The sequence below is a fragment of the Ixodes scapularis genome, unplaced genomic scaffold (genome assembly GCF_016920785.2).
Source record: "Ixodes scapularis isolate PalLabHiFi unplaced genomic scaffold, ASM1692078v2 PGA_scaffold4__175_contigs__length_147842914, whole genome shotgun sequence".
In the NCBI taxonomy this organism is placed as follows: Eukaryota; Metazoa; Arthropoda; class Arachnida; order Ixodida; family Ixodidae; genus Ixodes; species Ixodes scapularis.
This window is the reverse complement of record NW_024609879.1, coordinates 140,426,294-140,439,386: the sequence shown is the minus strand read 5'-3', so window position 1 is coordinate 140,439,386 and position 13,093 is coordinate 140,426,294. Positions and strand designations below refer to the sequence as shown.

The window sequence follows — 13,093 nt, the reverse complement described above, 5'->3', positions numbered from 1 at the left end:
ATGGGCAATACCAATAAAGTGCAGTGTATGGTAAGCAACGTAATAAAACCGGAGACACGGAAACATGAAGGACACACACAACACCGTCCTGCTTAATATTCACCGGCTCGCCTCTTCCCGTAACTCTTGCAATGAATGTCCCATGACTAGCGCTTTTAGTATGTGTGGTTGTATGTGATAGAGTTTTCGAACTCTGCTTTGATTTAAGATGAAACGAAATATCCAGTGAGTAAAGACGCTGTAAAATACACATACGGGGAGATATTTTTTTTTAATGCTTATTAGATTTGTTAGAAAGAAGCCGTGAAAACTACACTTATGCGGTTTGTGGAGGTGAATGACACGGCAAGGAGGACATACGCTAATCGTAACAATCATTTGACCAAATAAGTAATATTTGTTCACAACCTTTTATTTATGCGAACTAGAGATATGGTTTCAATTAGAAACTTGCTGAGCGTCATCAAAAACCACTAATTCAGTAATTTTTGGAAATACCTCGAGCGGGTGATAAGCGCACTTGTGCCCTAAAGCTACCACATGGTGCAGCAGAAGCAATGCTACCTGTGCGATAAAAAGTTCGCGCGATTTTTCCGTCTCTTATCATAAAGCACAAGCCTTGTACCTGCTCCGCGAGGGGTAACTTTAGAGCACTACTGCGCTTCTCACGCGTTCACAGTCTTTCTACAAATTACTGATTTAGTGGTTTTGAATGACGATCAGTAAGTTTCTAATTGGAGCCATATGTCTATGTTCACCAATGAAAAAGTCATCAAACACATTTTGCTCAATTAGCCGACTAATCGTTTCGATTATCCTCCTACACCATGTCCCCGTATAACTCACCTGCGCCAATCGCATAAATGTAGTATTCACGTTTTTTTTTCCTTAGCAAAAATGTCATTGTGGCGCTAAATGTAGCAGACTTCCTCTCATCGCCCAATTTGGCCCAAATAGCGCAGAATTCCCTGTCTGAAGATGTATTTGTATCAAATGTCTGGGCTCCATGAAACTGACAACAAAGGATTGCTGAGTTCAGTCGCTGCCTTGGATTCCCCTTGCACTCGAAGAGACGATGGCAGTGGGATGAACTTGAATGAGGTTCTTCCACAGGCTGCACTCCACCGGTGCCCGACTTCATCAAGCCGAAGCCGTCATCAAGACCTGGATCGGCAGGGACGAAGCGTAAGTTCGAAAAAAAGGGAAATGTCAGGCAGAAATGTCAGGAACGAATCGAAAAACACACGCAACAAACTGATGTATCCGAGAGAAAAAAAGAAGAAGGCGTACACAATTTCTTGTATATATACACATTTCAAGCATCCACGAAAAATAATTTCAACATGCTCGTCGCTTTGAAGTCTCGACTAAGCATTTTCCTTACTAACAAAAAGGGTTTCGTGTTTTCGGAGTTTATTCTAAAACCCGGATCGTTTTTTTTTTTTTTTTTTCGGAATTCATTTTTTGCCGTAAAATCGCGGTTTTTCGAAATTTACGTTTTCCATATCTCTAATTCTCTGAAATTCGAAGTTCGATATTGCTGTACTCCCAATTTTCTCAAATTCAACATTAAAAATAGGTAATATCCGGACAACAATGTACGCACAATTTATAAAAACTCGACCGCATCGAACGATATTTCTTAAACTTAGATATCGTTAGTGCTCTTTACGTTGAGACTACTAACTGTTCCACGACAAAACTTGGAAAAAAGTGTTGCCTGAAAAAAGGTTTAAAGTCACAAAACTCTCGGACGTGGTCGGAAGCATAGAAACTTCACTTGACATCTTCTCCTCCTATAGGCTAGAGAGGTTCATAGCTTTTACTCTTATTGTCCTGAACGAACCCTGACGAGATAAAAGGTAAACCACCTTTGGTCAGCACTCCGAGATTTAAAAGAAAACTGAAATGGCCTCGGGACCACTTACCCTGTACTCCCTCCTACCAAGATTTTTTTTTTTTGGAAATACCATCCTTTTTCTTTATCTTTTTTTTTTTTTTTTTTTTTTTTATTTTCAGGATTTTACATAATAAATTTTCGGATAAATCCGCATTGACGAAAATTCTACTGGCTAATGTTTTCTTGTTTTTTTTTTCTATTTTTTTTTCTAATTTTTTCGGATATATCTGGAAACACCGAACCTTATATTTATAACTTATAAAGGAGATACGCGGATGAACGATCAAAAAGTCATAAGGAATCCAAAAAAAAAGGGACCAAACGCATTTTTTCTCTCTTTTTTCTTAAACGAGTTCCACGCATCTCGCTTCTCTTTTGTAAACGCCGAAGATTTCAGCGTTATCCAATGATCAGACGAAATGTGTTCGATTCGTCTTACAGAGACCTCGGCCAGTGCCGCCGCAGGATCATCCGGGAAAGAGAACAGGCCCCCCAAGGTTGGTATCATGACGTCACCGAATGGAGGCCAACGCAGGGCAGGGGTATCGGACGGAAGTGCTGCCTTAGCGTTCGGCCGAAGCTGTGCCGCATTGGCCTCATTTCGATGACGCGGAAACTTCCGTCTTACGGCCTTGCGCCTAAGGCGGCTCAGTGCGACGTAGTTTTGTGCCCGACTTGGCGACACGTTTTCTGTAACAGTCAGTTGGGTGAATGGGTGGACGATTGTGGCTGAAACCTTCTCATCGAGCGGCGGCTGCTAAGCCACCTAGACAAAGCTTTTATTTCAACAATTAACTCACGACCACGGTGCCACAGGACCGGAGCAAAAACGGGACGGACAAAACAAAGCTCCAGCTTTGTGTTGTCCGTCCCGGTTTTCCCCCGCTCATGGGTTAGCGTGTCAGCATTCAATTAGCTGGCCTGCACACCTGCTTAAGTTTCAATTATCCAATGTCGCATATAACAAAAAACAAACAAAAAAACAGTGAGGCTACACTTTTAAACCGCATACTTCTACATTCTGAAGTAATGGAGCGTGGTAACGAAGCCCATATCGCTTCGCTACATGCATTTAGCATTCGGTCATAGGTGCACTGCAATGATCGAGCAAAATCCACGACTATGACGTCAGTCGACGTCATGTCCGACGTCACGTGCTCCGCCCTTTCAGATCGCCGTGGCGGGAGCAGCGACGCCCCTGCAGCGTGGAAGTTCCCGCCTGGCTTCGAGGCCCTGCGTGAAGCCACTCTCCGCTGCGCAGGGGAAGCAGGAGGAGGAATACGGTACGGGGACCCGTTTTGTGCTTGACGCGGGAGTATTCACTATGAATATCGTCACCGTTATTGTCATCGCATCTTGATCAATGACGGGAAGTTCCATTTTCCCTGAATGTTAAATGTCTACTATTACAAGATTTGAGGAAACCAAACTCACAAGGGATAACAAGATGGACGTCAGGGAATAGCGCTGTGTGTATGTTTAGGCAGCGTAAAGTTAGTCGGCCCCAATGTGCAACTTGTACGTCCGCTGTAGGTGACAAATTTAGCCAGTGCAATAGCATTGCTCGCTCGGGATCTTTGACGCGTGCATCGGGCCTTAGTGATACACGACCGTGCACTCAAGAGCGATGCTCATCCAGATCGAAACGGGCAGGGGTGGGCATATAAATCCAGAATCCACGGGTTCTGCGGCGTGCATGAATTATTGTTCGATGCACAAGCTTGTTTGGGGCAATCGTCATATCGGAATTCAGAAATTCATGGGGGGAGGGGGAGGCGGACCGCCCCGAGTGCCGCTGACCCTAGTGACGCCACTGGACCTAAGGCATCAGGGCATCGGATGAACGGTTCATTTGGTAAGGGGTGACTTTTCTTCGTCCGGTGACGTGCGCAGATCCCGGAGAGGGCACCTCGAGCCAGACGCGGTACCCGAAGCGGAGCCGCAAGTCCGTCAACTACGCCGAGTGCGAAGTTCCCTCCGAGGACGAGTTCTTCTGTGAGTGTCCAGAAGTCCGAAGTACTCGGACAAGAGACCTTCTCCCTTCCCTCAGTGACACCGCATGCTAACTTGAAAACTTAATTCAATATAATGGGGCTACAGAAGTGGGTTGTTCACTGTTGTCCGTTGTGCAGACTGCCTGGAGTGCGGCGAAGACCGGCACGGCGACTGTCCCGTCCACGGACCCCTCGAGTTCGTCAAGGACACACCGGTGAGAAATTTCTACGACTTCCTCGTTGTCTGGCGCGCATCGAGGAGGCATTGTGAGCTTTTGAAATGGCAGGAGCGCGGGGAAGCTGCGAAGACACGGAGGAAGCCATCTGTGTTGGGACAAGAGGGACTTCATGGCGTGATCGAGTTTTCGCTTTCGGGTCCATACCTTACCTGTGTACGACGATAACCTCCCTTGAATTCCGCGTGCTACCCGGGAAAGTATACACGCGGGTTTCGGTTGCTCCAGCACCAGACTGGACATCCAATGATAAGAATCTGCGAACTCTGGTGTACTACTATTAAGTCGTTATCCAGAGTGTACATTGGAGAAAATACACTTCAAGAATCGAGCGTCTATATTTTAGTGATTACATTGGAGGATATCCAGAAAACCCTCGATGGAAACCATAAAAAAGTGTAATTATCTACTACCATAATATTTTGTCAGTGTCATTGAAGTGAACCATACTAAAAGTGGTATTCCCGCCTGCAGGTCTCCTAGTTTTAGCGTACCTGGATGTGTCAGGAAGTATCCGATCCTCGAGCGTCCTATACATATCACGGGTTTGCAATCACAGCCCGAAATGCTTACAGATTTTGTTTTAGTACATATTTTCTGTTAGATTTACAAAATCACAACTGAAACCGCAGTTTTGTCGCCCCGTTCGAAAATAAGTAATAGTACAAACAAATACACGTTCGTTTTTGTCATCCTCGCTGATAAAGTCCTTAAAGTACGTGAGCTCTGTTTATATATTCGTTACAACGTCATATCCGTCCCCTCTGATTAATTCAGGTTCCCCCGGGGGACCCCCAGCGCGCGAACAAGACCCTGCCCGAGGGTCTGACGCTGGCCCGGTCCTGCATCAAGGCGGCCGGGAAGGGGGTCTTCACCCTCAGGCCCCTCCCGGCCAGGCTGTGCTACGGGCCCTACGAAGGCGTGCGCTTCACCGGCTCCGGCGGGGGCAACGGATACACCTGGAAGGTGCAGTGCTCCCTGTGGGCTGCGTGAGTATGCGTGAACTCGAAGGGTCTGAACCTGAAAGGGAGGATGGAATTGTCGGGGTACACACTATGGAATACCATACACACTTATAGGTGTAGCTGGTCTCAAGGATAACATCCTAAGGGTGTTACAGGAACAAGTTTAGAGCGCTAGAAAACACGCTAATACTTTGTGCTCTGGCGGTGCGGCAACCTAAAAATACTTTTTTACTGGCAACAAAGTACAAGCAGCACGCATCACCTTCAGGTTGCACTCGCACAGATAGCACGAAAAGCCGACAATTCAGAGATACCCATTCCCAGATGAGCGCATCCAAAATTACGGAAGTTACAAGTAGGTTTCTTTGTTCTCGTCAGTACCTCAGTTATAGCATAAGAACTCGAAGTTCAAGAAATGTATCTCCAAGTAAACACTAAATCAATGATAATCTGATTTAGGTGCCAAAACAATCTCCTTGAAATGCTTGAGGCGGGTGTAAAACTGATGCGTCACCGCGTGCACTTGCCCGGATCCAGGTGCGTGGCTGGGGCGGCTACCTGGTGGACGCCCGGCCCCTGTCGGAGTCCAACTGGATGCGCTACGTCAACTGCGCCCCGAGCGAGAACAGCCAGAACCTCGTGGCCTTCCAGCACAGGGGAGGCGTCTACTACCAGACAAGGGCCAAGATAGCGCCGGGGACCGAGCTGCTCGTCTGGTACGGGGACGAGTTTGGCGCCGAGCTAGGACTCGTCGAAGCCAAGGACGGAGCCCAGAACAAGCGTGAGTGGGGGACATCGGATGGCAAGGATACGCTGAGTTTCGAAGTTTGCCATTGCAATAAGAATTGGCAGGATTGCACTATTAGTATTAGTTAAAAATTGGCAGGAGTGCCACTACAATGCATAAAATAAAAAAAATAAAAAAGTATCTTTTTTTTTTTAAGTCTGGATTTGTAGGTAGGGTACTCTCCTGAGATATAGTCCACCTAAAATAAATAGCACATTGTGCGAAAATGAGGAGTGGTCTACCTGTCGGTGTACAGTCGAGAAAAGTTGAAAACAAAAATATTTTAGATAATGTGTCTATCAAACATGTTATCGCGGCGAAAGGGCAATGAAACAAAGATGACTGTACTTCCCAGTCAAAAATGTTCGCTTATATATCCTGCCCTAGCTAACCGGGCGCATTTACGCCAAGGGCATCATTGATCCGAACGCTACGATTAGTAAGCGTGGGCTATCTTTCGGTGTTTTAAAGGGGGTTTTGGGGGGTTGCAACGATTTCCGGACTTCGGTCAAACACTTGTGGAAGTTGCCCTCTGACACTCCTAAAGTAAAGAACAGAAAACCGATTTCGACAGCGTGTCCTAATTGCTGTGTAGAAAAAAAAAAAAATAGATAAGTATTGGCATTTTTGGTGCCCCTGTGCTCTCTCGGAGGACGCTTCCTCTCTCTCTCTCTCTGCTGACATTAGCGGGCGTTATGCTGCAGCTTAGAGCCGAGTGAGGTCACGTAATCTTCTCCGTGTGTAGTTCCTTCGGCTGCCCCTCGTTGCTGCAGGTGGGGGGAACAGCTTGACTTTTGCTTTGTGATCATGCAGCGGAATAGCGACATTTTTTAATGAAGGAGGTTTTTTCTGTGACCTCCAGGACATGATAAACAACGTAAAAATTACGAGATGCATATTCGTTTAGTCTTAAAATCGTTGAACCCCCCCCCCCCCCCCCTTTAAAAGAAAATAACAAATCCATCCGAAAATGGGGGGGGGGGGGGGGGGGGCGGGTCACCTTTCGGGGGAGGGGTGTCTCGGGATTTATCCGTAGTGTCTCCCCTTAACTCTCTGCCCCCCTTGCCTTGCTCGTCCATGTGCAGACCAAGAAGAGGCACCGTCCCTCGAAGGGCCAGCGGAGACCTTCGCGTGCGGGGACTGCGACAGCGTCTTCGCTTCCCTCGAACACCTCCAGGGACATCGGAAGAGGATGCACGGGGGGAGAGAGGGCAGGCACCGATGCGGTCACTGTCCCTACTCCAGCGATAAGAAACGAAACCTAGTCAAGCACGAGCGCACCCACACGGGAGAGAGGCCCTTCGTGTGCGGCACCTGCGGCAAGGCTTTCACGCAGGAGGGCAACTTGACCAAGCACCAGAGGGTGCACACGGGCGAGCGCCCTCACGAGTGCGCCGAGTGCGGGCAGAAGTTCGCTCAGCTGGCAGACTTGAGGACGCACGAAAGCACGCACAGCGGAGAGCGGCCCCACGTCTGCCCAGAGTGTGGCAGCGGTTTCGTTACGAGAGGTCACCTCGCAAGGCACAGGCGAACCCACTCCGGCGAGAAGCCCTATGCTTGCCACCTGTGCTCCTACAGGACCTCTGATTTAAGCAACATGAAGAGGCACGTGATTCGGGCGCACTCAAAAGAGTATCCGCACAAGTGCGGGGACTGCGGCAGAGGGTTCCTGCTCCCATGCGAACTTAGAAGCCACATGAGGAAGCAGCACTCCTCCGACGACCAAGAGCGTTAGATGGACTCCGTGATAGGGGAGGGAAGAGGGGCACCGGGTCCTAACGACACTGGGGAAACCCGAAGACAAGGGTGACACCGGCGAGTTCTCCTTTTGCCTTCTAATAAATACATTGTACATAGAAATGGCCTCGGCTTACTGTTCCCCACGAGCGTGTCGTCTAAAAGGGCCACTTTGCCCAACCGTGGGTGTAAGGGTCGACGAAGGCTCTGCGGTGGGCCGTTAGAAGAGAGAGGGATCAAGCTGGTATACGAAAGCGTTGGCGAACAGTTCCCGCGTTGGTGGGCGACTTGAAGAGACGGGCGTATACTTTGCGACGTGAGGTTCAAAACGCGCGTATTCACCCGAGAGAACCGGAACGTGCGTTTCGGGCCGGGAGGACTATCGGAGAGTTCGGTGGTTGGATGGGCAAGGTTAGACCACGTCTGGCGGAATGATCGTCGACGCTGTCCACATCGGGGTCGGCTGTCTGACTCGGCTCGCGAGTTATAAGGAAGATTTTGCTCGCGTTCGAACCCGCCTGACGTTTGGCCGTGAGACGTGCAGTGATGGAAATGCTGCGTCATTCGCGGAAGATTGCTGCATGAAGTGAAGCCTGCTGCATCTTGCGCCAAAATGCCATTTCTGTTAAGAATTGCGCCAAACCTGCCCCGAGACAGGCTTAAAGCAAATATATATATATATATATATATATATATATATATATATTGGTCGACCGTAATATTCAGAGAAGTAGAGGGAAAGAAATATTGTACAAATACGAACTTCACAGCGTCTCTACTCCCAGTATAGTTTGTTCCGTCTTAGATCAGAATAAATCCGAAGACTCGAACACATATAACCACAGACACGCACGCTGACAGCACAAGTCACGCGATATTGATTGGTTTAGACGATTAATGAACACGTACAAGGAGATGACGATTGCCAGGATGTCGCGCTTCGAGGCTGCCAATCAACCGGGCAGATGCGCTGACGCTGGGCATCAAGCGAGGAGAGATACGCGTCCCATGTGCTTAGTTCATCGCAAGCGTAGCTCTTCATTTTATAGCATTTCTTCATCTCAAAAACTGCCTGGAAACGACCTGGCGAAGGAAACACAGGCCTTCCTTTAGGGCGAACGAAGGTAAGAGCGCAGTTACATTGGTCAGGTGACATTGTAAACAGACAGCAAGGTCCTTTTAAAGGTCAAAGTATTTGTTCCAGTGAGTATTTAACTCGGGTTCAGTTTCTACGTAGGAATATTTAAGTAGAAAACTTCTATCTTAAAGAAATATTTCTTTGCAGTACGTCACATCGGCAGCGACAGAGTTGCCAACCAAAAATCGTTTGTCCAAACATGCTAGCCTCATTATAACATAAATTGTGTAGCACTGATACAAAACACGACGTTAAGGATAAAGGCTACGCGCCTTGTACTATCAAAGTCTTTGACGCACTGTACAGTGAGTTGCCTAAGAATGCCTTGCCAGGGCCGTCTCACAGCCTTCCATGGCTAGGAGCCATAAACAGGGAATCCGGGGTATCATTGTCGCCACACAATGAACCCGGAGCCCGCCATCCGCGACCGGCACAGAGAAGAAAGCAAGCGGCGTGTCCATGGGAAGATGAAACAAGGCCATCGCTGCCCCTCCAATCTTCCTATCCAAATGGTGAAGGAAAAACTTCGATGGTGAACAAATTACTAGGTTGTAGATTAACCGTGTTACTAAGTAAAACGTCTTAATGTTTAACTTCTACTGTGGCTTCAGTGGTGTAAGCCAGCCTCGAAATTAGCCCGTAAAAATCTACGCAATCGCACTTAATTTCGCCGGAGGTATTAAAGGGGCACGGACAGGTCAAGATATATTATTATTTTTTACTATCTGAAACGATTGACAACGATGCGTGGACATTATCCTCAACATTTGAAACTTGTGAACGAAGTATTTGTGAAGTAAGCAAACTTTTCCAAAAGCCGAATTTGAAGTTCCCGCGCGATCCGCGCCTGTGCAGTGGCCTCAAAGATTGAGTCGTCCTGCAATTCGAGTTTCTCTCGCGCCTCCGTCCCGGCCCGAAGTGTCGTATTCGCCCGCCTCCCGCAATGGACTGCTTTCCTCCGTGTACCGCCTATCGCTGTGAGCAGACGACGCTTCGCTTTCCAGTTTGAAGTTCTTTGAGGGCCCTTTCAGTGATCTCAAATTCTTTGAAACGGTGTGAGGTCGAAGAAAACGCGCAGTGGACTTTTGTGAGCTACGCGAGGGTCCAAGTCGCGTCGGTTCTGCGTGAAAGGCTGCCCCGGCGGAGTCACAACCGAAACTACGGTACACAGACACCAAACCCGGTTGTTTTGGCCGTTTAACGATTTCCTAATCGAAGTCTGATAGGTCGCTAGCCACCTGAACAAGAGAACTTTGTTCGATTCCCCGACTGGCCAATCATCCTCAGTGTTACATGTGCCAAGCGCTGCGGCGCCACCAAGTTTGTCGAGGGAGGATAAAAAGCCAGGAGGCGACATAACTCCGGGCTCCGATTTTCGATATTTCAGAAAGAAAGGCCATAGTGCGTTGGCAATTGCGTGAAACAACATGTTCTACGAATGCCGTTCTTAAATATTACAAAATGTCGTTTACAAAGTTTCTAAATTTAATATTTTTTGACGTCACGAATAAAAAGAAGCGAGGAAATGAGGAGAGGGAGAGAAAAACTTCTATGGATACAAAGGTGCGTGCGCGCGGCAAATCTCTTTTCTTGGGTTGTGGTATTTTTTTTTTTTTTTTGCGTGTCTATGACTACACCTTGCATCGTTTTAGACAAAAAAAGAATCTACATTTGAGGTGGCAGTTCCCCTTTAATCTGTTCACCGAGGTATGTTCTTCACACGACCCGGAACACTCGATCGCACGCAGCGGAAAGGCTTCAAATTTAAATTGACAAGAGTTAGCCTTTTTTATTTTTTTCGCCACCCACTAAGCCAATGGCAGACGATTTAAAACCATTAATTTCAAATCCTCTAACCCTGAGAAAATCAATAAACGTATCTAAGAGATAGCGAAGACCACGGGGCAACCTGGCGATCAGACAAGATCGTCGGCAAAGGCCAACGATGCACCCTTCCGATCACCGAGCCGGACGCCGAAGTTCTCAACGACCCCTGCTAGAAACTGGTGCAAACCTGCATTAAAAAGCAGTAATTCTTCTCTTACTAGCACCAAATGTTGCCAAAACGTTACTACAATGTCACGAATGTAATATAACGCGTGGACATATCCGGGTACGTTATAGAGCCATTTGAAGAATAACGCAAGAGAAACGTTTTTCGTGTGACATTGTCTCAATGTTGCTGAATGTTGTGTAAAGTTACATTACATAGACAAATGTCTCAGAAGCATGGAATAAAAAATATTTGAGCAACATTTAGAAATAGCCTCCTGGTAAAATTTTCGCCACAATATTGAATCAATGTTTTGGCGGGAATGTTTGCCTAATGTGACGAAACGCGATACATTGCCACATCACGCCGGAATTGGTGAAGGATACACAAAAGTACTATTTAGAATCGCGGGAATAACAGAACTAAGTATAATTCAATGTTGATCCTTACGAAAACATTTTTATTTTTATACAAGCAGGGAGAAGGCTCTAATGTTTATAGTGACCAGCATATTTCAAGTGTGTGCTAAATTGTTTCTAAAGGGATTGCAGAAAACTACACAACAAAGGTACTTTCAAGAGGTTCATAACCTAATTGAATTTGAGTTCAAACGTGAATTTCGCCATATCTTTTGCAATCTGCACCGGCAATATCAAACGTTTCACAATCAAATAGTATGAAGTACCCAAAGTGTGAAAGGGCAGACTGCTTCTCATTTCCTCGCATTTCTTTTTTTATTCATGACGTCAAAAATTATTAAATTTAGAAACTTTGTAAACGACATTTTGTAATATTTAAGAATGGCATTCGTAGAACATGTGGTTTTACGCAATGTCAAACGTCCTATGGCCTTTCTTTTTGAAATATCGAAAATCGGATTCCGGAGTTATGTCGCCTACTGGCTTTTTATCCTCCCTCGATAAACTTGGCGGCGCCGCAGCGCTTGGCACATGTAGCACCGAGGATCATTGGCGAGTCGGGGAATCGAACAAAGTTCTCTTGTTCAGGTTCCTAGCGACCTATCAGACTTCGAAAAGGAAATTGTCAAACGGTCAAAACAACTGGGTTTGGTGTCTGTGTACCGTAGTCTCGGTTGTGACTCCGCCGGGGAAGACTTTCACGCAAAACCGACGCGACTTGGACCCTCGCGTAGCTCACAAAAGTCCACTGCGCGTTTTGTTCGACCTCACACCGTTTCAAAGAATTTGAGATTGCTGAAAGGGTCCTAAAGGAACTTCAAACTGGAAACTGATGCGTCGTCTGCTCACTTTTTATAGGCGGTACACGGAGGCAAGCAGTCGAAGACGCAGGCGAATACGACACTTCGGGCCGGGACGGAGGCGCCAGAGAAACTCGAGTTGCAGGACGACTCAATCTTTGAGGTCACTGCACAGGCTCCGATCAAGCGGGAACTTCAAATTCGGCTTTTGGAAAAGTTTGCTTACTTCACAAATACTTCGTTCACAAGTTTCAAATGTTGAGGATAATGTCCACGCATCCTTGTCAATCGTTTCAGATAATAAAAAATAATAATATGTCTTGACCTGTCCGTGCCCCTTTAATACCTCCGGCGAAATTAAGTGCGATTGCGTGGATTTTGACGGGCTAATTTCGAGGCTGGCTTACACCACTGAAGTCACAGTAGAAGTTAAACATTAAGACGTTTTACTTAGTAACACGGTTAATCTACAACCTAGTAATTTGTTCACCATCGAAGTTTTTCCTTCACCATTTGGATAGGAAGATTGGAGGGGCAGCGATGGCCTTGTTTCATCTTCTCATGGACACGCCGCTTGCTTTCTTCTCTGTGCCGGTCGCGGATGGCGGGCTCCGGGTTCATTGTTTGGCGACAATGATAGCCCTGATTCCCTGTTCGCGGCTGCTAGCCATGGAGGGCAGAGTAGAATCAATGTTGGAGGGGCCAGCGAAGGGGGTCGAATTGTTTAAAGGGCTCGAGGCAAGCCATGCGCGGCGGCATCCTTTGTCCGTAACCCGCCTTCGTTTCTTTTTACGTTAAGACTTCGTGTCATCTTGTGATGAACCGCAGCGGAAGGCTAGAGGCTGTGACACGGCCCTGGCAAGGCATTCTTACGCAACTCAAAGTATTGTGCGTCGAAGACTTTGATAGTACAAGGCACGTAGCCTTTATCCTTAACGTCGTGTTTTGTATCAGTGCTACATAATTTATGTTATAATGAAGCTAGCATGTTTGGAGAAACGACTTTTGGTTGGCAACTCTGTCGCTGCCGATGTGGCGTACTGCAAAGAAAGATTTCTTTAAGATAGAAATTTTCTATTTAAATATTCCTACGTAGAAAGTGAACCCGAGTTAAATACTCTCTA

At 46.9% G+C, this 13,093-nt stretch overlaps 2 protein-coding genes across 2 annotated transcripts in view; both read left to right on the top strand.

The window, feature by feature from the left end:
• The window catches only part of LOC115330927 (histone-lysine N-methyltransferase PRDM9-like), a 204,673-nt gene that overhangs the window by 3,479 nt on the left and 188,101 nt on the right, over positions 1-13,093 (top strand). The window contains exon 2 of the mRNA XM_042293724.1: positions 1,114-1,185. Coding sequence (XP_042149658.1) covers positions 1,114-1,185 — 72 coding nt within the window. The remainder of the gene's footprint in view (positions 1-1,113; positions 1,186-13,093) is intronic.
• LOC121837700 (zinc finger protein 239-like) lies at positions 5,351-7,617 on the top strand. The gene is made up of 2 exons (XM_042293467.1): positions 5,351-5,876; positions 6,968-7,617. Exons 1-2 carry the CDS (start codon positions 5,690-5,692, stop codon positions 7,615-7,617), a joined length of 837 nt encoding a protein of 278 aa, XP_042149401.1. The 5' UTR covers positions 5,351-5,689.